Source organism: Carya illinoinensis, chromosome 8 (genome assembly GCF_018687715.1).
Source record: "Carya illinoinensis cultivar Pawnee chromosome 8, C.illinoinensisPawnee_v1, whole genome shotgun sequence".
In the NCBI taxonomy this organism is placed as follows: Eukaryota; Viridiplantae; Streptophyta; class Magnoliopsida; order Fagales; family Juglandaceae; genus Carya; species Carya illinoinensis.
In genome coordinates this window covers 14,103,875-14,126,370 of record NC_056759.1, presented here as the reverse complement: position 1 = coordinate 14,126,370, position 22,496 = coordinate 14,103,875, and the positions used below count along the sequence as shown (strand labels likewise).

The window sequence follows — 22,496 nt, the reverse complement described above, 5'->3', positions numbered from 1 at the left end:
TCTCATGATCTTCGAAGCTCCTAGCATTTCGATCCTGCCAGACGTACTAACACATACATATAAGAACCATTCTCCAGATAGCTGCCATGTGCGAGTTGCAGTGAAGGCCTCTCTAGTTTGCGAGGAAATCCACCAATCTAAGAGGCAGGCCCATAACAATAACAATCTCATTCTCATGAAAAAATGATCACACATGGTCCTGACCACCTCGCAATGTAAAAGCAAATGATTTACTGATTTACCATTCTTCTTACACATACAACACCAATCATATACCATTACTTGATGTTTCCTTTCATTATATGAGGTGAGGATCTTATCTAATGATGTTGTCCATACGGCGAAAGTTGCTTTTAAAGGAGTTTTCATTTGCTATATACTCTTCCATGGGAACATAGTCATTCTAAGACTCGTTAGCATTTAGTAAAATGATCTAACAGTGAATTTACCTTTCTTGGATGGGCATCAGTTCATCTTATCGCCGATGCCCTTAGTTGTGTTTACGGAATAAAATGTCGCATAAAACTCTGTAATAGTCTCAAACTCCCAGTCTTGAGCTACCCTAGTGAACTCAATAATCCATTGAGGGGAGCTGTTGAAAATGACCAAGAGGTCAGCTATCGCTGCATCATTTTCTTGTGCAAGCTCAAAAATGGCAGGGAAATTGTCTCAGAGACTTCTTTCACCATACCATTTGTTGTACAAAAATCTAACACAAGAATCGTTACCCACCACAATATGTTCATGTTCTCAAAAGATCTTCTAACGTCTCCTAATGTAATTCCACAAACCCACCTCATATAGACCACATATCTCATTCGGGCACCATTCTACCTAAGTCTCCCTAAACTGTGAATCTGCAACTGACTTATGTAGGGCCTCTCTTTCGTGTTTATACCTCCACAACCATTTACTCAACATGGCTTGATTAAATTTTGTCAAGTGACAAATCCCCAATCCACCCCCAGAAATGAAGAACAAACTGTTGACCAATTAACCAAATAAAATTTGAATTCTCCCCAATCCACTCCACAAGAAATCCCTTTGTAACTTCTCAATACGGTCAGCAACCTTTATAGGAAGCGGAAACAATGACATGAAATAGGTGGATAAGTTAGAAAGAATATTTTTAATTAAAGTCAACCTATCACTTTTCGACAAATACAATATCTTCCAAAAAGCCAATCTGCACTCCACCTTTTCAACCACCCCATGTCAAATTCTTTCGTATTTGAAGGGAGCACTCAAAGTTAAGCCAAGATACTTCAAAGGTAAAAATGATACCTTGCACCCCAAGAGAGCAACTAAATTCTCCGCTTCAGGAACTACTCCCACTGACACCAGTTCAGACTTTGAAAGATTAACTCTCGGTCCCGAAACAACTTCAAAACATAGAATTAGAGCCTACAAGGATTGAATGTGCTTGAGATGGACACCACATAAGATAAGAGTATCATAAGCAAATAATATGTGGGATATGTTAAGATCGCCATTTCCCACTGAGAAACCATAGAGTAACCCACCTTCCACAAGGTCTACAATCATCTTGCTGAAAGCTTTCATGACAAATAGAAAAAGTAGAGGAGAGAACAGGTCCCCTTGTTTCAAACCACAGATGGAGTTGAAGAATCTCACTGGTGAGCCATTCACCAACGATATGTAGAGATGCAAAATTGGACCCATTTTTGCAATGTCTCCCCAAAGCCACATCTTGTAAGCAAATAAAGTAAGAACTCCTAGTTGACATGATCATAATCTTTCTCTATGTCTAATTTGTAAAGCAACATGGGTTCTCTAGATTTGAGTTGTTCATCCAAAATTTCATTTACAATCAAACCTGAATTTAGGATTTGTCTACCTTTAACAAATGCATTCTGCAGCTTTGATATTAGCTTTTCCACCACAAAGCTCAATTTATTCGCTAGAACTTTGAAAAGAATCTTATAAATCCCATTTACAAGGCTAATGGAGGTGATAGTCTCTAACATCTGTTGACCCCATTGTTTTGGGAATGAGTGCTAGAAAGGTAGCATTAAGACTTTTTTCAAATCTAGAATTAGAATGAAACTCTTGAAAGACCTACATAAGATCTTCCTTGATCAGTTCCCAACAAGTTTGGAAGAAACCAATGGTAAAACCGTCTAGGCCTGGAACCTTGTCTCCAACCATGCCATTGAGTACTTTCCATACTTCCACTTCAGCAAGCAGCCTCTCTAGCCATCTTGCACACTATTGATCTATTGCTGAAAAAGTTAAAACATTCACTATTGGTCTCCATGTGTGCTCTTCTAATAGGAAATGTTGATAATACTGAGTGATGTGGTTCTTGATGACTAGCTTATCAAAGGAAATTACCCCATCTACCATTAGCATATCAATAGCATTGTTCCTCCTGTGAGAATTTACCACCCTATGGAAGAACTTCATACACTTGTCTCCCTCCTTGAGCCAAAGCACTCTTAATTTTTGTCTCTAGGAAATCTCATCCATCAAATATACTCTTTCAAGTTTAGTTACTACCTGACTTTTGCGAATTCTCTCGTGAGAGAATTCTTGCCTTCTCTTCTCCCTCCAAACCTTGTAGCTCTTCTAAGAGAGAACACCTCTGCTGAAGCACATTGCCAAAAACTTGTTCATTCTATTGCTTCAGATCATGTTTAAAAACTTTCAACTTTTTTTCCATTATGAAACTTGGAGAGCTTTGGAAATTGTAAGGAGACCACCATTGCCTAACTCTGTCTACATAACTGTCACATTTAAGCCCCATATTCTCAAATTTAAAATACCTTATATTCCCTTGGATGCCATAAGATGATAGAAAAGTGATCTGAGCATAAATGGGATAGTCTTCTTTGAACTACATCTGGATAATGTATATCCCAGTCTGGAGTTAACAAGAACCTATAAATCCTCGACCAAGATGGGAGTTTTCGGTTGTTGGGACAAGTAAACATACCTCCTGCTAAAGGAATATCTATAAGTTCCTGTTTTGAAATAAAATTAGAAAACTCCTTCAAGGCGGGAGTGATGTGGGGCACACCAACCCTTCGTTTGGGTTGTGAGTTATGTTAAAATCACTCCCTATGCAACTTGATAACTCCCACTAGTTGAGAAGTCCTACCAATTCTTCCCACAATGGTCTTCTCTTTGAATCAATATTTGGGCCATAAAATAGCAAATGCCCATTGAACAAGCCACATTGAAGTCACCCACACATTCCTCTATCATTTCCACCACTCTTTTATCGAATATAATTAGGACTCCCTCGAATGCTCCTTTAGATGGCAAGTACGACCATCCTATATGTTGCCCTCTCCATAAATTTCGAACTAGTTTTCTTGTGATAACTTCCAACTTAGTCTCTTGTAAATAAACTATGTCCCCATTCCATTAACACTTAGGGCTGCTTATTATGTTCATGTAGCTCTTTTATGTTTCTTGATATTATTTTTGGCTTCATAAAGCAACCATTTTACCCCTCCCCATGACACACTCTCGATTAGCGCTCTTCTCTTCATAATTATTATTCATAACGCATGTAAGCCTCTTGAGTTCTCTTTCCAGTTTTTAGTTGAATTAATGAATATATCAGTTTTGAATTGTGAGTTCTTGACCTCTATGGCTGTAAGTAATGCCACAAATTCATCTTCAAAACGCTCACTTGAAATCCCTATGCAATGTTTAGTTTCCATAGCTTTTTGTATTACCCATTTTGACATAATGGGATGGAAGGAATTTAAAGGAATAGGCTCCTATGATCTGCCCTTCCCACTATCTACCCTCCCTTTAGCCACCATTGTTGTAGCGATTGCATCTCCTCTTATTATGCTCGAATAAAACCAATATTCCTTTCATTTCGAACTCCCCCTTTTCACTCACTAATTCCGCACTTTTGGTAAAAATAAAATTATGTTTCTTAACTAAATTTTTTTTTCCAGCGTCAGAACAGTAGACAATATGGTGGCCATACAAGGCTAAAAAGTATATATAATGCTAAATTCCATTAAGGCCCTATATAGGCTGCAAGATTATCTTATCTCATCTCATTTCAACTCATATTGACATCCAAACATTACAACGCAAACACTTCAATTTCAAATCTTCAATTGTTTCATCTAATAATTACATAATCATTATAACTTTTTTAAATTAAAAAAAAAAACAAAAACAATTCTAAATTTTCAAATCTCAGGACACAAATAATAGTAAAAATTATATTATAATAATATTTTAACTATAATATTTTTATTCAATATTTTTTTCTCATTTCTCAAAATACAATAAAACATCTTAACTCAAACTATTTCATTATTATTTATAAATAATGTCATTATTATTTACAAATTTCTCATCTCATTTTAACCTCCATTCGAAACCTAAGTTCTACACGTCAACAATATCTTAATAATAAATTACCAATCAAAATAAAATATCTTAATAAAAAATTATGGAGACGTAGTTTAGAGTTAAGCAATCCTATTCCTCCTACCAGAGAGTAATTTTAACGCTGCAAGAATTTTTGCCTTGGTATATTAACAGAATCCAGTGTATTGTCAAACATTCGTATATGGACTCAAATTTAAAATCCAAATCCAGTAATTTTGGGTTGGATAAAATCATTAAAACATCGGAACACCACTAGATCATCCAATTTTTTCTTTCCCGACATGTATCTCCACTCTAAATGATTTAGGATGTTAAAAACCTAAGATTTTAGTTGGACTCATCGTCTCCCCTCTAAATATGATCTTAAAATCAAAACGTATTGGGATTTTGAAACAAAGATTTCGAGCCATATGATACAAGTTGCATAGCAACCAGCTTAAGAGCAGAATAATTCTAGGCTTGTTTAATCATAAATCACATCACAACGCATAATTTGCTACGACCAATAGTTTCAGCCATGAGGAACCTGAATCAAGCATTTATAGGATACAGCAAATCATTATTCAGCCACCCCGAGCTTCTCTTCTTGTGGCATCATGAAGCAGCTCAACGTCGACTCCCTCCGGAGGTAGTTGAACATATCTCACCACAGACCCCCTTATGAAACAGTTCCTCACTGAAAGCTGCCACTCAGCAGAAACAATATTCAATTCCCCAAGAAGATTTACACTGATTAAGAAGAAGTAACATATTTACAGAAAACCCCTGCTTCCATCCCCATGATCATTCCTCCCCCCGCTATCCCACAAAAGCAATATAAATAGAATTGGGTCTCATGGAGGATGAAAAGAACTTCATCCTCAATATGTAGGCTTGAATATTAATCGATTTATACACACACACCTGCAACAACCTTTTGCAAAGTTGCAACATAATTCAAAATGGTGGTGCACGAACATCTTGTTGTCACAATTTCTTTTCCTTTCTTTTTTATATGCACCGTTCTATTCACCAGCGCAAACTTAAATAGCGGGTGCATCGATATCTCCCAATCATATCATCAGCCAAAAGAGATACCCAATTTACATATCTTTCTCCCCTTTCTTCCAATAAATTCTACTCAAATAATTTATTTATTTATTGATAAGTAATCCTACTCAAATAAATTGTGTGTGCATAATTATAACTACAAAAGGCAATTTAAATCTTTCTCCAGATTGTTCCCCAAGTTAAGAAGTTCAAATCAATTCAAATGCAGCAAAAAATTAACTCTCAAGAAAACCTTTCTTTTGACTGTGAACAGTCATCAAAGGAGAAAGATCATAACTTTATTCGGAGGGATAAACAGTTGCCTGGTTATTAATTCTTTTAGCATACAAATAATCGCTAGGTGAAAGACGAGGTAAAAAGAATTCAACTTTTTACGCCAAGACACTTGGACCTTGATTGTTGTTTTGATGGTAAGATAGTAGTGCCAGAATGTGAAACGATAAATGATGACAGGAAATCTGACCAAATATCCTTTTCATTAGAAAGAAGGGTCCTGCTACGTCCACCTCTCTCAGCACCAGCTGGGAGCTACTGTTAGGCACAAGTGATTTTTCATTTTTTTGTTATTTTTTTTACATGTATTTTTTAACATTTTTAAATAATTATTTTTTTTAAAAAAATTCATAACATCATTAAAAGAACACATCTTAATCACGAAATAAAAGAAAAAATAAAAAAAGTGAGCGGTAGCTCCCAGCTACCACTGGGAGCGGTGACTATATAATTTTCCTAGAAAGAAAACAGATGGACACCCAGTTCAATGACTCCGTATCATCTGAAGGTAACAGTATCAAGGCTAACACCTCCCACCAATAGTCTCATTACTGGCTAAATATAATTCATGATTAACTATATAAAAATCAGAATCGATACAAAACCTAAACTCAATTTCAAATCCCACACACAAATACCCCTATCATTCCGTTAAAGAAACCAAGGCCACAAGCAAGTCAATTAGAAGACAAACACATATACATCCACAGAAGCATAAAAGGGTAAGAAACCCTAGAACATAAAACTATTATAGCATAGAAAATTGAAAAAGAAAAGAGTGATACCATGTGGGGATACTTGTCCTGGTCGACGACCCTAGTATTCTCAAGCTTGATGTTGAGGTACTGATCAACAGAGTGCAGAGTCCCTCTGATCGCGAGGTCATTCTTCAACTCCACCGTCACTTCTCGCCCCACCAGGTCCTTGAAGTAAGAGAAGAACAACTGCAGCCATCAAAATAGAACCAAAAGAAAAAAGACCCAAATCTCAGAAACCAAAGGGAAACAAAGATTCTTTCAAAATGAAGGCCGAATCGAAGAAAAGAAACCAAGAATACGAGAGCAACGGAGAGTTAGAGGGAGGAACATCATAAATTGTATACTTGAAAAAAGAAGTAGGAACGAAAGTAAGAAAAACAGAGAGACAAACGAATATACAAAATGACAACCATTTTTCTCCGCACAGAGAGACACAGATTTCGGGTGTGCTCAAGCAGACGTCCCGCAGTCCGCAGTCGTGGTTTGGGGTGAAAAAAGCCGAGAAAGAACGAAGTATAAAGATCTCTTAGGCATCTTATTTCGAACATTTATATGAGTTTTAGTATATACAACTACATTTGCGTATTAATTTTTATATTAATATTGATTAATTTATATTTAAAATTTAAATTAATATTATTTTTAATAAAATTTATTTTTTGATCAATCACATCACATTAATATACAAATTAATACATAATTATACTTGTAATTATACTTTTCCTATTTATATTATTCTACCACTTTCTCTAATTTTAAAGAAAATAAATCTTAAATTTTAATTCTTAGGAAAGGATTGGGTTTTAAAATTATCCTATCTAATATAATTATTATAATTTTTTTAAATTATTGAATAAAATATAATAAATAATTTAATTTTTTTAAATTTAAAAATAAAAATAATATTAAAAAATAATATTCTAATAATATTTTATTCAAATTTCATTCTATTTCAACTCATTATCATTCTCTAAGAAATCATTTTATTTTCAAGTAAGTGTTTAGAATAAATTAGGGCTGATGAGAGGGCCTCTGCATATGACTTGCCAACCCACTTGTCCAGCCCCTACTTGGGGCAAGCGGTGGCATTTGCTTGCTTACTAAATGTGCAAAGGGATGGGGCCTAAGTTAGCCCCAAGCCAACCTGAGTTTTCACCCATCTGCCAATGTATTCCAAAACGGCGTCGTTTTATTATAAGGGTTAATGAACCCTTTCCCTCCCTCCTCCGTTCTTATCTCGATGCTCTCTATTCTCTATTCTCAAACCCTCTCTCTCAACTCTCTCACTCGTCATCTCTGTCATTGCAACTCACACCATCATTGTTGTTGAAACCCCTTTGCTCTCCATCTCACCTTATAGTTGTAAATATCTCAAAATCAAAATCCGTTTGTTTTATTTTTTGCAATAGAGGATGACATTGTTCAATGAAGGATGAGATTGTATTTTGGATGTTGTAGAGTTTGATTGATATTTGAAGTTCAATGTTTGTAGTTTTGAACATCTGATTTTGGGAAAATTTTAGAGTTTTAATATGAAACCCTAATTTATGTGAAATTGAAACCTATAACAGCTTGTGTGATTTTTGTCTATTTTATTTTTTGTGTGATTTTAGCATCATGTCAAGTATTTGACTGATTGTGAATCCATGGATAGTGGTTATTGTGCATCAAGTCTAAACACTAGCACTAATGTTACCTCCTCTAGATCTACTGTAGCCCTACACCCATGGGTCCACCAAAGAAAAAACATATTTCCGTCATGTGGAATAGCCTATTATGTAAACTTAAGTAATGGGAAACCCACTGAGGTGAAAAAGCTTAATGTTTCATCTAAACTAGAGTCAAATACTGAGTTTTTGTCAGAGGTGTGACCTAAACTTCAAGTAATATATATTCAGTATCGTATCTATATTCATATTGAAATTTAATTTGATATATGACTTTGCTTTAGTTTGTTGACATTCCTGCCTTGGTATTCTTTATATTTGGTTCATGTTATTTTTGCTGCAATAAATAGTTAGATTTATGTTATAATATTTGCGCAATAGATTAGGGTGCCATTGATGTTATTTTCATTGGTGTTATTCGTGGGTGCCATAGATAGTCAGATTTATTCATCTTGCTTCTGACTTATTGCAATGTCTTTTGAGTTTAAGTTGCTACTCATTGGGGATTTTGGTGTTGAAAAATCTTTCATTCTTCTGAAGTTTGCTGTAAGTTTCAAGTGTCTTTCATTCTTATAGCCAATCTATGTTAGTAAATTTTTATAACAAAAGAGATTGTTTGGTATATGTGTTTGATGTATGTTTAAGCTCTTTCTCATTGTGTATGGGAAAAGCCTAATGAATAATAGCTCAGTGGGTATGGGAAAAGCTTAATGAAATATTATTAAGGAAAAGTCTAATGAAAATTAATGTGAGTATTGGAGCATGCCAATTTTAGGAGTGATTTACTTGTGTTATGAAAGAGTTGCATTCTTAATGTTATTGACACCATAAACTTGCATATTATGTAATTCATTTGCTGATGAGTAGATTTGTGGCTTTTATCTATGTTTCTTTTTAAGAATGCCATATTTGAGAATGCATCAATTCTAATTCATAACCAATTATTACAATACCCACTATATATGAGAGAGAGAGAGAGAGAGAGAGAGAGAGAGAGAGAGAGAGAGAGAGAGAGAGAGAGAGAGAGAGAGAGAGAGAGAGAGAGAGAGAGAGAGAGAGAGAGAGAGAGAGAGAGAGAGAGAGAGAGAGAGAGAGAGAGAGAGAGAGAGAGAGAGAGAGAGAGAGAGAGAGAGAGAGAGAGAGAGAGAGAGAGACGTAAACTGCATTTATAATACCCAACAACTTAGGCTGTTAAATTGTAGCACAACTAGTCCCTCTCCCCAACAAGAATTATAAAAAAGTTGACACTCCCTCTCCCTTTCTTAATGTTTTTTTTTTTTCATATTCTTATACATCCAAGTTATGCACACATTTTTTATTATGCAGACATTTCTTGGCACTGCCTACACATGATTGCCTATAGATTATAATAGATTATAGACTTTGCCTTATTCTGTTTTATTGGCTTATGAATACTTCTTAATTTTACCTATAAAAATTGTCATATTGCACCATCTATTTACCTTAACAATCACATTACATGGATATAATATCCAAGTTATAGAACAACTTAAATATAATATAAGACTTTGTTTACACCAAATATTATAATTATGAGTCTAAATCTGATTTTGTATAATTAGACTTGAATTGAGGATGAATACCACATTTGATGAAGATCTTTTCTTCACCGCTCCATTGAAAAGTGGTGAACAAGGTAACTCCAGCACTCCAATGGCTAGCAAACATGATAAAGTTGTACTCCAAGCAACACAATTGGAAGATAAAAGAAGGCCACCTAGTAAGAAAACTCAACAAGGTGTGTCTTTCATTGTAGAAGAGGACAATTTCCTCGTGTTGGTTTAGTTCAACATTGGCATGGATGCTATACAGGAGACAGACAAAAAATCTTCACAAATGTGGGAGAGAATTAGAGATTATTACAATGAGTATAAAAAACCTAGCATAACAAATCATTCTAGGGGGTCATTGATCAATCGATGGTCGGTGATCTAAAAATGCACAAATAAATTTTGTACTACTGTGGCCCAAGTAGAATCATTACATTCAAGTGGTGTAATAGAGTATGACAATGTATGAATTTCTAATTGCATCAATTCTAAACTTTGTTGCTAAAATTCTCTTCTCATATTTTCACTACTTGGCATATTTAGATCAAAAGAGGCAAAATCATGTATAGAGAGACCGAGAAGGCCACTTACACCATGGAACATTGCTGGTGTCTATTGAAACACTAACTAAAATGTCAACAATGTATGTACATGTTGTCAATGAAAAGGAAACCACATGGGAAATGCTTAGCTATTACGGAGCCAACTCCACTAGGAGACGACACAATAAATGACAATGTAGATGTCATTTATGAGAGACTTCTAGGCAAGAAAATTGAGAAAGAAATGAAGAAGGCTAGAGAAGCTTCCGATGCTAAATTTGTTATTGCCTTAGCTCATAGGAGAAATGATAGAGCCATATGCATGGTGGAGAGAAGACAAGCGGTCAGCAATTTTCATTCCGATAGGGTTGAATTACTAGTGGAGAAAAAGAGAAAGAATGATATGGAGAAGAGGAAGATCGATGTGGAGATTATGAAGTTATATCTTGCTAGCATGAATGGAATGTAGTAATAGTATTTCTTGAATCTTAAGAAAGAGATTTTCAAGATTTCACAAAAGCAATTTTCATCTACATCTTTATTTCAATCTTTCAAAGATGTGTAGCCTTTTGTTGGTGTAATGTTTTGGGGCTGTTCTTATCCACTTAATATTGTAATTAAATTAAACGCTTTACAATTGATTTTAATAATGGAGCAGTCACATGTGGTTGAAATACATTGGCTGGGCATAAACTATTGCCTATTCTATTTTGTGGTTTTTTTTTTTTTTATTATTTTGGGCTTTTAAATATAGGTGTTTGTGGGCAGCAACTACATACTACTATAGGTGTGTGTAGCAAAAACTAGATTAGGAAATACTAGAGTAAAAACTAAAGTTGGGATGTTGCTGTAGGGACTGCACTTGTTCTATTGGGACTACAGATGTTGGAGTCTGTTAATCATTTTGGGCTGTTATATGTTGGTGAAATTCCTCATTTTTTTTATACCATTTAGATTCATCTATATGCTGATGTTATAGGATGTGATCATGTGGTCTATGCATATGAGATTGTGAGTGTACATAAAAATTATATGGAAATATTAAAAGGAGTGAACGTTAACATTGTGAATGTCAAAAAACAAGCAGGTAATTTTTGGATGCATAAGAAATGAATGTGCATCCAAAAATATTTCTTTAGTTGATTGTAGATGGGATTGTAAATGTATATGATAATTTTTTTTGTTAATATCTATAAAAACTGTCAACTAGATATGTTAGTTTTATGGATTGTTGGATTTAATTGATAAAAATGAATATGATAGTTGGAAGTTATTAGAGATTATGAAAATAAAAATACAAAATATTTAAAAATATAAAATAATTAAAGAAATATAAATAATAAAAAATAATAATAATTTATTATTATAGAAAATATAATGACTGATTTAATGTAGATTTTAAATTTTAAACAATTAATTAAAAATAAAAAATTATATATTAATCAAATTTTAAACATTGAGATGGTGCTGTGATGTCCCAATGACAACTGATATTTTGTCTCAACTTTGGCGCGTGACAACTGAGCCGTGAGTGCCGCAAATCCCATTCAGAAGATTCTAGAATAAAACAACTGGAGCACAAAAAATCCTCATTTTTAATTGAATTTATTTTGGATTTTTCCCTTTCATTAAAAAATGTACTTTTAGGTACAATCCAAAAAGTCTGGTTGGGAGAATCTTTGGATTTTGAGGCGTAGGGACGGATAATCTTATGGTGTTGTAACGACGGCATGACAGAGAGAAATTGGTTTCAGGCGCTTGTTTCCTGAACTGCATTTCTCGTCGGTATGGTTGTCAAGCTTTGTTTAATGGCTTCTCATGGGTACTCTCCCGGCCTTGTTTTGCACCATGAACAAAGCAGAATCCTCAAGGTAAATTACAGGTCAATTTTAATGCTAGTTGTTATTTTGTTGGGTTTGTTTACTTGAGTTGTTGCTTAGTTATGTCAATTTTATCGTCTGTGTCAGTCTGATCAGCATAATCAGTATTTGAATTTAATGGATTTGTTGATCTGGGTTGCCGATATAGGTTCTAATCTCCAGTGGTTTTTTTTTTTTTGGATTCACGTTTTGATGATAGTCGATCTTGTTTCATGTATGGTTTGATTCCAGGTTGGTTGATTGAGCTCGCATCATATGTGATGACCCGTTTTTACGTGTATTTTCATTGAATGTGTGTTTTTAATTTAATTAATATATTAATTTTTTTATTTTAAATTATTGTATTTTAATTGATTTTAATTTATTTGATGTTGTGTTTAATTTATTTATTATTTTACGGTTTTTAAAATCGTTTTCGGCGGATCAGTTTTTGGTTTCCGGAATGAGGACTGGACCTAATTTCTTTTCTCTCATCTTTTCTTTTTCTTTTCTCTCTCTTTTTTTTTTTTCCTTCTTTTTTCTTTCTTTTCTTCTTCTTTCTTCTTCTTTCTCTCCCGCGTGCGCCGAACAGCTCTCTTTTCTCCTTCCTATCACAGCCTGTTTGTCAGCCCAGTGCGCCGCCGTCTGGCCACTGTGTAGTACACCACCCCCACCAAAATTTTTCCCTCCCACCAGAGATCATCCCCATCAATTTTCAGAGCCATCTGACCCGCAGTTAGCCGCCACGCACAGCTGGAAGTCACAACACCAGCCCTGTTTTTCCTCTCTGTCGCCGGTTGCTTTCTCAGCCCAGAACCGCCGCTCGCCGGGGGCGTGGCCTACACTACCCACCCAGTTTTCTTCCCCTCGCACTGGTGAACATCCTCACCAAGTTTCACCTCTATCCGAGCCACCATTAGCCACCACGAGCTTCTTCAAGCCACACGGATTTTCATCGATTCCGGCGCCATCATTCCACCTCCGGCCACCATCTCTTCACAGCTTCTTCCCCTACCTCTTGCCATCCTAACCCACCCAATTCCGGCCTCGATCCGTTGCCGGAGCACCTCCCACAAGTTCGACTCCGTTCAGCCCCTTTTTGGCTTTCCACCGCCAATTCCACCACCACCCATGCCCAAAACTCGTTTCCTTTAACTTCATAAATATTTCAAGACCATTCTCTATCAATTTCGTGCCTTGGTTTGTCCCCGTTTGAAAGTGGGTAATTTTTATTACCCACGGTCACAGTGTAAATTGCACTGTTACGTTGCTTTTCCTCCGCTGTTTGCAACGCCGCGAGCTTTCAAAAAATACCGTATAGCGCTGTAAGTATTTTTCAAACTCTACTTTTAGATTTAAATATATTTTGCTCTTACGATAATTATTTGCTATTGGTTGGTTGATTCCGGACTGAGTCCGAGGAGTTCGGGGGTCGGATGGATTGAGTACGGAGTTGCTTGATTTGTTGATTTATGGTTGGTTGATTGTTTTGTGCATTGAGATTGCACTTACATGGTGCATGCACGTGCATTTTATTTTAATTGAGAAAATCCTGTTTATTGGCATAAATGGATTTTCGGGTGCGTGTGTCTAACGAGCCCAAGCCGGGATGAGTTATTATTTCGGTGGAGCTCCTCTGGTCATTCGGGAGCGTAATATACTGAGTGACGTCCCCTAAGTTGTCGCAGGGCGACAACGGGAGCGGGCGGGATGGTAACGCTCTACGCACCGACTCCGTAGACCTTCGCTGGCGAGGGCTAGAGGATGCTTGGCTACGAACGCGCGGGGTGCGGAACTGGGCATCGCTCGTTTAGGTGTCATGCACGTGGTCGTTACCCGCAGTGTGGCACAGGAGCCAGGATGTGCGGATGACCCCTATGGGAGGTCATGGTGCATACGGATTAATTGGATATTTGTTTGAGTTGGATATGGGCCAAATGGTTTCTTTTGGCGAGTTTGGGGAAATAATATGTTTTTGGGCCAAATGGGATTTTGGCGCGCGTGGAAAAATTACGGTTTTATGGGACATGTGCATTGCATTATTTCATGCATATTGTTTGAGTTTTATATGTTTTTATCTAGTGGTGTTTGGATTTTACTTACCTGCGGCACCATTTTTGGTTCCGTAGATTTTGGTGCAGAGTTCGAGGAAGAGGAGGAGGCTGAGCCCGAGGATGCGGCTCCGCTGGAGTTTTAAGTTGAAGTTTAAGCTTGTAGTTTGGTTTGAATCTATATTTGTGTTTTGTAATATTTTATTATTTATGTTTTAAACAGTTTTGTATTAAATGAAGAAAAATTCTGGTACTTAGTTATATGACTTTCGTTATCCGCTGCGTGTTTTTCGTGCACATTTGTTGCTTTTACACACACTTGGCACTCGTCGATAGGGTGGTGACCCGTGTTGTCATTATCCGGACGTCTCGATTTCTCCGTATCCGTGCGTGGGGATTTGGGGGCGTCACATCATATGTGGTTTTAATGGATTTATATCATAGCGACTTGGGTTGTTAAATCTGTGGGATAGCTCTACAAGTTTTAATGAAGCTCTGTTTAGATTTTTGGTGATCTGTGTTGAATTGCTGAATGGCTTTCTGATACTTGAGAATAATCGCAGGGCAAAATGGATGTTTATAACTTCAGTTTTATATTTCGTTATGGCGTGGGGTTTTTAGTAATAATGATGATTTGGATCTCGGTACATGATTTAGTGAATTAGATAGTAATTCGATTACTTTTGCGTCTAAATTATTTCAATCCAATGGGATTATAAGTTTATTTATTTATTTATTTTTATTTTATTTTATTTTATAAGTGCAATGGGATTATCAGTTACTTTCTTACAGTTTAATTACGTAGTAGCTTGTGTTGAATTGTCGATTCATATGGCCAAATGATAATTGAGGTAATTAGTAACTGGTTAATTATATGTTGTGGGTGCTCTAAGTGTCTAAGAACTTGACATGTAACTTGCTTATTTAGCGCTACCATGAGGACCCCCCCCCCCCCCCCCCCCCCCCATTTTCATGTAAACCGTGCCATTTGCTTAGTGCCAAATTTCTGTCATTAGGAAATTTGGGCTTTATTAGTAGTTGTTTGTATCTTTATTCATTTTGAAGTTTGAGATCTTTATTTCTAATTGAATTGCAATCCTTGTATTGTTACATTAATTGTATTACTTTTCACTTTCACTACTTCAAATGGTAAATCTTCCAACACATTTCAAGAGGATAGCTGGTGTCAGTGGCGGAACTAGGAACTTTTATTGGGGGGCAAATTTTCTATTGTGTGACATTTATATAAAATAAAAAGAAACTAAAAATTCATAAAATATAACTGTATATAAAATTGGATCTTGATAATTTGTTACATATACGTAGAAATAAAATTCTAAAAAACTCAACTTAATATATGTTTCAAATTTCTGACGATAATATTTCATGGAATAATATTAATTTATTATTATTTTTATAATGAAATATTTAGAATTTATTTTTTTCACAGAAACTATCAAGTGATATTTTAAAAGGTCATCTTTAGTTCTAGTTTGTAAGCTAGTTTATCAAGTTTCATGCAAAATCTAGATATTTTCGTATCACATTAAGTATATAATGTTATAATTGAGACCTTAAATAATTTATTTTTTTTTACTCAATAAAGTCTAGAGGATAAAATCTGTCAACAACTTTTCATGTAAATTATCAACCTTAAATTATTTTTCTTATATTTTCACTTTGGATTTCATCTTAAGAAGTCTAATATTGTTTAACAAAACTTGGAGATCTATACTAATAAGTTTATTATTTTTCCTAAACTTAGTTTTAATTTAATTTTGGTGAGGTCACATCCTTGAAAATAAATAATATATAGAAATTATACAAAATTTTGAAACTATAAGAAAAAAATTGGAAAAAGACATTTCTAAATATATTGAGATTTTAGAAAATTTTAAAGAACATATGGGGAGTGTAAATTTTTTTGGAGGGGCCATATGCTATATTTATAAATTATAAATAAAATATAAAGTATACTTGGAATTTTTTAAAAACTTTGGTGGGGCCATGGACCCCCTTAGACATAAGGTAGGTCCGCCACTGGTTAGTGTAGTTTGTGTGTTTTTGTATCTTAATTTGATAGCCTCTAATGTAGCTTTTAAAGATTCTTATTATCATTAGTGACATTTTTCTTGTTATTGCCATTGGATTTTTACTTTATAAGATATTGTTAAAGTTTTTATTATCTAATGTGGGTTGCCATAAATGTTAATTTTTAAGATATTGCTGGCTCATTAAACTCTATAATGATCATTCCCATATATATATATATATATATATATTCGTTTAAAAACTGAACTTTTTTTTTAACATTTTGTTCAATGCAGGATTCTCAACATCTTTTGCCAAGTTCTAGAGCTAAACATGAGATAATAAGATCAACTTCAGTTACCATGAGGCAAAATCAGTATAAGGAGCCATTGAAACCTGTTGCTAGTCATTTTATTCAGATTGACTCAACAGTTAAAAAGCCTATGCTCATTGATGTGCAAGGTTTGGTGATCAGTTTTCGGATGCTGTGATTCTTTGAACAAAATTTTTCTTTATATATTCATACTTTATTCATACCGCTGCTACTTATGATTTATTAAAAGATGATGGAAGTTATATAAAATGAAATTAGTTTGATGGAGTAAGCGATTAAAGTCTGAATATTCCATTGTAATGGTTTTAATAGGGTTGTAAAAAGCATAGAGAATCCGTGGACCACTTATTATTGCACTGTGAGGTGACAATGAGGCTGTGGAATGAGATGTTTAGAAGAGTTGATGTTACTTGGGTGATGCCATTGAGGGTAGTAGATTTATTGGCCTGTTGGAAGGAAATTCAAGACTGTCCTTAAGTGGCGGTAGTGTGGAAAATTATTCCATTGTGTATCATGCGGTGTACGTGGGCGGAAAGAAATGAGTGATGCTTTGAGAATAGGGAGCACGAAATGGTAGAGCTTCAGAATTTTTTTATGTACACTTTAATGCTTTGGTTCTCAGCCATTGTACTTGATGAAAACAATGTTCATGACTTTTTGTCCCTAATCTAGAATGTATTTAGGTATTCTTTTGTATACTTCTTATGGGCTATGCCTATTTGATTCATATCAATAAAATTTATTTCTTACTTATCAAAAAAAAAAAAAATGGGGTCAGTTTTGGAGGGTTAATGATATTAGTAGCGACGAGCGTTTGGTTCATATTTGGTTGAAAGAGGTGATTATGGTGGCCATCAATGGTGGTGGTAATGATGCAGAAGCTAATCAAAATGGCTGCCGCTATCATAGCTGCTGGCCTTGGCCCATGAGGATGGCGATAGTGGATGAGGTGGTCACTGAAACTTAGGTGGACTTTGTTGCTAGGTCATAAAAGGAGGGTCAGACAAACTATAGAATTAGGGTGGAAACTACGAAAAAAGAGAAACAAGAATTGAGTTAAATGCTACTTTTTGAGAACCAAAAACTGTATGCTTTCTATAACACTCATACCCAAAAAACAGAAAAAAAAAGTGAACTAAAACATTTAGTGGCATTCAAGAAATTCCTTTTTTACACAGTTCTTGGGGCTAATTGCTTTTCCCAGGAAGCTGATTTCTGAAATCGCCTCTATGAAGGAATTCCTTTGTAATGAGTCCTGTCAAGTGTAACCTTAGAGATTTAGTTGTTTTAAATGTCCCGTAAACTTTTAATTTCTTTAATTTTCATTTTACATGTCAAGTAGACTATCGGGCTGTTGTATATAGAGTATGTCTATATGGAGTGTGTTTGTGTATGTGATTGAACATGTGGTAATGTGCGTGTGTGAGAATGAGCAATAGCAGCAGGGGGATAACGCCTCTATTTAAAAACATTGTAAATAAGGGATAATCACGCAAGGTGTGAAATATCTGAAGATCCATTTATATATTGCGTAACAATCAGAAAAGACTGAAGAGAATGATGAATGGAGGTGAGGATATAGCCAGTGACATTTTGGCCTCTTTCCTTAGATAGGATGGCATGCAGAATGTTTATTCTGCTAATTTCTCTTTGTTTCTCTCCATATTTGTACTGTGCTAAAGTAATCTTATTTGCCTCATTTCTTCAAATACAGAGAATCGCCCGGACTCAATACTATTTAGCTTTGGAATCGCTGAGCAATGCATGAAACACGAGAAAATCTTGAAGTTCCTCATGTCCAGACCAAGTGAAGTGGAGAGAAGTGAATTTGATATGTCTTTACTATCTGATTTGATGGGTTTACAAGCATTGACAACTGATGTGTCCCAACGGTCATCTACTATTATGTAACCAAATGGCACACTTTTGCAGAAGCCTCTCCTGGACTTTATGGGAGATTTGGACATTAGTTCAAAATTTACAGTTCACCAAGATGGTCGGGTATCATTCACAGGTACTAGGATGGAGGTGAAAGATCTACTTTCCGTTGTTGCCGAGTTTTACATATCAAGAAACCCATTGAAATGGAGAAAGCTCTCTATGCTGGTCCCACAATATAAATGGTACGAATGCTTAGACCTATTTATTTTTCTATAGAAAAATGCAATTGATTTTACATGCATAATATCCTATATACATTCACATTTGTGTGTAAATGTTTTGTGAGTGGTTGTCTTGGTCCTACTATCTAATTTCATTGTTTATAATCGATTTAATTTCATTTTATCATGAGTGTTCTCTGTACATTTTGCTGGATTTGATGACTATTCTTTAGTTAATTTAGCTCATGTATCAAGTGACGAATTCTACTTTCTCTAATCTACTGACAACCTCTTGATTGGGTTGACATCATATAATAACTACATGAGCATCTATTTAAAAAGACATCCCCATGTGGCTTGACTATCCTGGTCCTTGTCTGCCTTGATTAGAGTCTTTGAGTTTATATTACCTGTAGAAACTTGGTTTACACTTTACTATTACCAGATGTTTGACCCATTTTGAGTCAATTCATCAGTGAATAATGTTATGATAAGAAACGTTTTATACTTTTTGAGTACATTGAGCAGCAGAAACAATGGAAATTATTGCATGAATTATGCCATGCTCGAACCTCTTCTACTTTGCGACATTGTTCGTGGATCTGCAGTGTTAAGTCAAAATTGTTTGGGCTTTGCATTGCACTTTCCCCTTTAAGTTTCAAACTATCATATATTCTATGAACGTAGAAAAAAGTATACTGCTTCTAAATGAATTGTTTTAGTGGATTAGATGTAGTTAGAACTCTTTTCTTAAATTGATTGAATGAGCTTTTTTTTTTTTTTTTTTTTTGATAAGTAATTGATTGAATGAACTTAATATGTTGTGTTTAAATTGACAGCAATGGGTGTCCTTTATGATTTTGTATTTCTTTTTATCATCTTCAATTATCATTGTTCTGCCTAAAGTCACTTGTTAAAAAAAATTATTCTACATGAAGTCCTCATTGATCATTTTATTGTCCAGGCTGGAAAGCAATGAAGCAGTTGCCAATGTTCAGGGGTCTTCTTTAAAGCTTCAAGCTACAACTGTTGCCCATTTGAAGATGTATACAACATTAATTTGGTTTCTTCATAGTTATGAGCCTGATTTATCTATTACCTGAAAGTTATCTTAAACATGTTTTGAGCATGAGAACAGAGCTGTTTCTTGTTAGTTTTTGTTTTTATACCTAAATGTTTTTGGAAGAATATAACTTTATTCTTCTTCAGAAAATAAGGCCCTGAAAAGATGTTTGGATAATAACAAATGGAAAACAATGGTTTAAGCAGTGAAAGCTAAAACTACATCCCAAATTTGATTTCCCAATCCAGAAATTCATTCAAGTCCACTTATGAAGTTTTGACTTTCATTTGAAATCTTTTTTTTTTTTTTAAATTATAGTAAGTGTATGTTTAGGAAATGAGATGAGATGAGAATTTTATGAATAATAGTGAAATGATTTGAGTTATAATGTTTTATTAGGTTTTTGGGAAGGAGAGAAAAAGCTGAATAAAAATATTACAAAGTTAAAAATTGTTTGAATATAATTTTTTAATATAGTTTTTGTTTTGCAATTTGAAAAAGTTGTATTTTTTTTGTGTTTTGTTTGGAAGTTTGGATAAGTTTTAATGATTAGATAATGATTAGATGAAAAAGTTAAAGATTTGAGATTGAAAGGTATTTTGTGTTTGAATGATGTTTGAGAAGGAAATTATGAGAAGTTTTGAGATGAGATGAGATGTCACATCTCACTTCCCAAACACGAATCTTTATTGATAGACCAAAAGGTACAACTCAAGTGCACATGGAGTTTGCAAGAGATACACCTATCTAGAAGGTGAAAACGATACTAAAAATCTATGCCAGTCTGCATATTACACAGTGGGTAATGGTTATGGGTTCTGGATTATTGGGTTCCCCACAGAAGTACCCAATTCCATATTTCATAGATCCACACCTCCTTCATTCATAATCTTCACCTTCAACAACTTTGCTACTTGGATGTACCAAAACACCATCTCTACCGCATCTTCCCACCTTCTCAACTCTATCATAATGAACATTTTGTTCTCCAATCTCTTTATGGTCCCATGCCAGTATGGGCTGTCCAGCTGGTGCATCATTGTGCACTACATCTCCATTGTGCAATACACATGCTTTTCATCAATGCGATGATAATATTTGGATGGGGAAGTTCAAAATTGTTGCAAGTTAGTCGTCAATGAATAGGTTGTTTTCCATGTTTTGAAAGGTATTTAGGAACAACTGCTTGAAACAATTGAAAATTCCATTTGGTGTTCTTAGAAAACAGGAATATTTATTTTTTAGTAAATGGCAAATAAAAATAGCAATCATCTAGTCAAACACAAGTTTTATCCATGTATTGTTTTCATTTCTAAAAACATTAAAGATTTTTTTATTTGTGAACCAAAACTAATTAGCTCTATTTTTTCTCATTTTTAGTGTTGACATGGCTATTGACACATTACTACTGGCATTTCATATTTTATATGTGCATGCATTCATTGCTTTAATTTTAAGTGAACAATGTACGTATCAATTTTTTTTTTTAAGTGAATGATGTATTTTATACTGATTTGGGTATACATCGATACTGGTATTTCATATTTTATATTTGCATGCATTCATTGCTTTAATTTTAAGTGAATAACTGTCTTATAAAACTTTTTTAAGTAAACGATGTGTTTCCCCACAAACTAAATATTTATTGTAATTGAATTAGTTGGGTGAGAACACATGAACTTAACTTCCAGCAATTTTATTTGCTCAAGTATTAACACATCATTTGTTGATGCTGCTTGTCACATTCTTAACAGTTCTGAGAAATTCAAGGTCAAGCCATCACCAAAGAAGAAAAACAATAGGAAAGTAGGTAGAGAGAGGGATATACACAAGAAGAACTACTTCCATGCATGTGAGACCCTTCTATCATTAATGGTTAACAAGAGATACAATGGAAAAACAGCACTCCTTTCTCTAAAGAAATCTAGCCCAGAGCTTCCTGAGCTCTTGATGCAATTTTCTGCTGGAATTGCTGGGACTGGCCTCGCTGTACTTTTCTCTGTCGTCAGCAAATTAGCTTGTGGGAAGGTTTTGTTCTGTGCATCAAAACTCTTGAGCACGGGATTTGGGTTTGGACTGGTTTGGCTCTCATGCACAGTGAACAAACTAAGAGATACGATTGTATTTATCAGCAAGAATGCTGGAAAGTTGGGCTTGAAGGAAGAGCAAATGATGAGGAGAGTGGATGAGTGCATGAAGGAGATTTACTTTGAAACTGCAGCTTTGATGGTAGTGGCAATGCTGAAGTTTGCATGACCAATGATCATCCATGGTAAAAAAATTTAAAAAAAAAAAGGTATAATCTCTAGAAAGTTCTACTGGTTAGGAGAACATCTTAAAAGGGGTGTGATTGTCATTTTAAATGCTATATAGCAAAGGTTGGTTAAGATCATACCAGGTTCAAGCTCATTAGGGTTGCTTGAGATGATCACCACTTAGCTAGTTGTCGAAGTTAATGGGATTGTAATTTTGGCATTAGGAAGGTAATATATGGCCTGGTACTAGAGCTAAAATATTGTATTAACTTTCCGTACAGTTTTGTATGTCGAACCAAGGACTTTTTAGCTTTCAATTCTTGTTTCTTCGAACTACACTACGCTTTTGGTTTCTGAGCTTTTTTTGGTTCATGGCTTAAATTAATTGGCAGTAGTTGAAAAAAAACCTAAATTAATTGGTTGTAGCAGCAAAGTTCGGCGGCAACCATTTGCACAACTAATCATCATCAAGTCGCACTCACATATTTCACTCTCTCCCGAGAACTTAATTCAGTCGTTAGTGTTAAACACAAAATATGGTTTTGTGGGATTGA

General features: G+C 34.9%; 1 protein-coding gene and 1 pseudogene across 1 annotated transcript; one reads left to right on the top strand and one right to left on the bottom strand.

The window, feature by feature from the left end:
- Nucleotides 1-4,797: 4,797 nt before the first annotated feature.
- LOC122317927 (sm-like protein LSM2) lies at nt 4,798-7,024 on the bottom strand. Its single transcript, XM_043135010.1, has 3 exons — nt 6,878-7,024; nt 6,495-6,653; nt 4,798-5,069 (listed from the first exon to the last, which is right to left on the bottom strand). The coding sequence occupies exons 1-3, from the start codon at nt 7,013-7,015 to the stop codon at nt 4,950-4,952; spliced, it is 417 nt and encodes a 138-aa protein (XP_042990944.1). The 5' UTR covers nt 7,016-7,024; the 3' UTR covers nt 4,798-4,949.
- Nucleotides 7,025-7,568: 544 nt separating this feature from the next.
- Nucleotides 7,569-22,296, top strand: LOC122274434 (annotated as a pseudogene).
- Nucleotides 22,297-22,496: the final 200 nt, after the last annotated feature.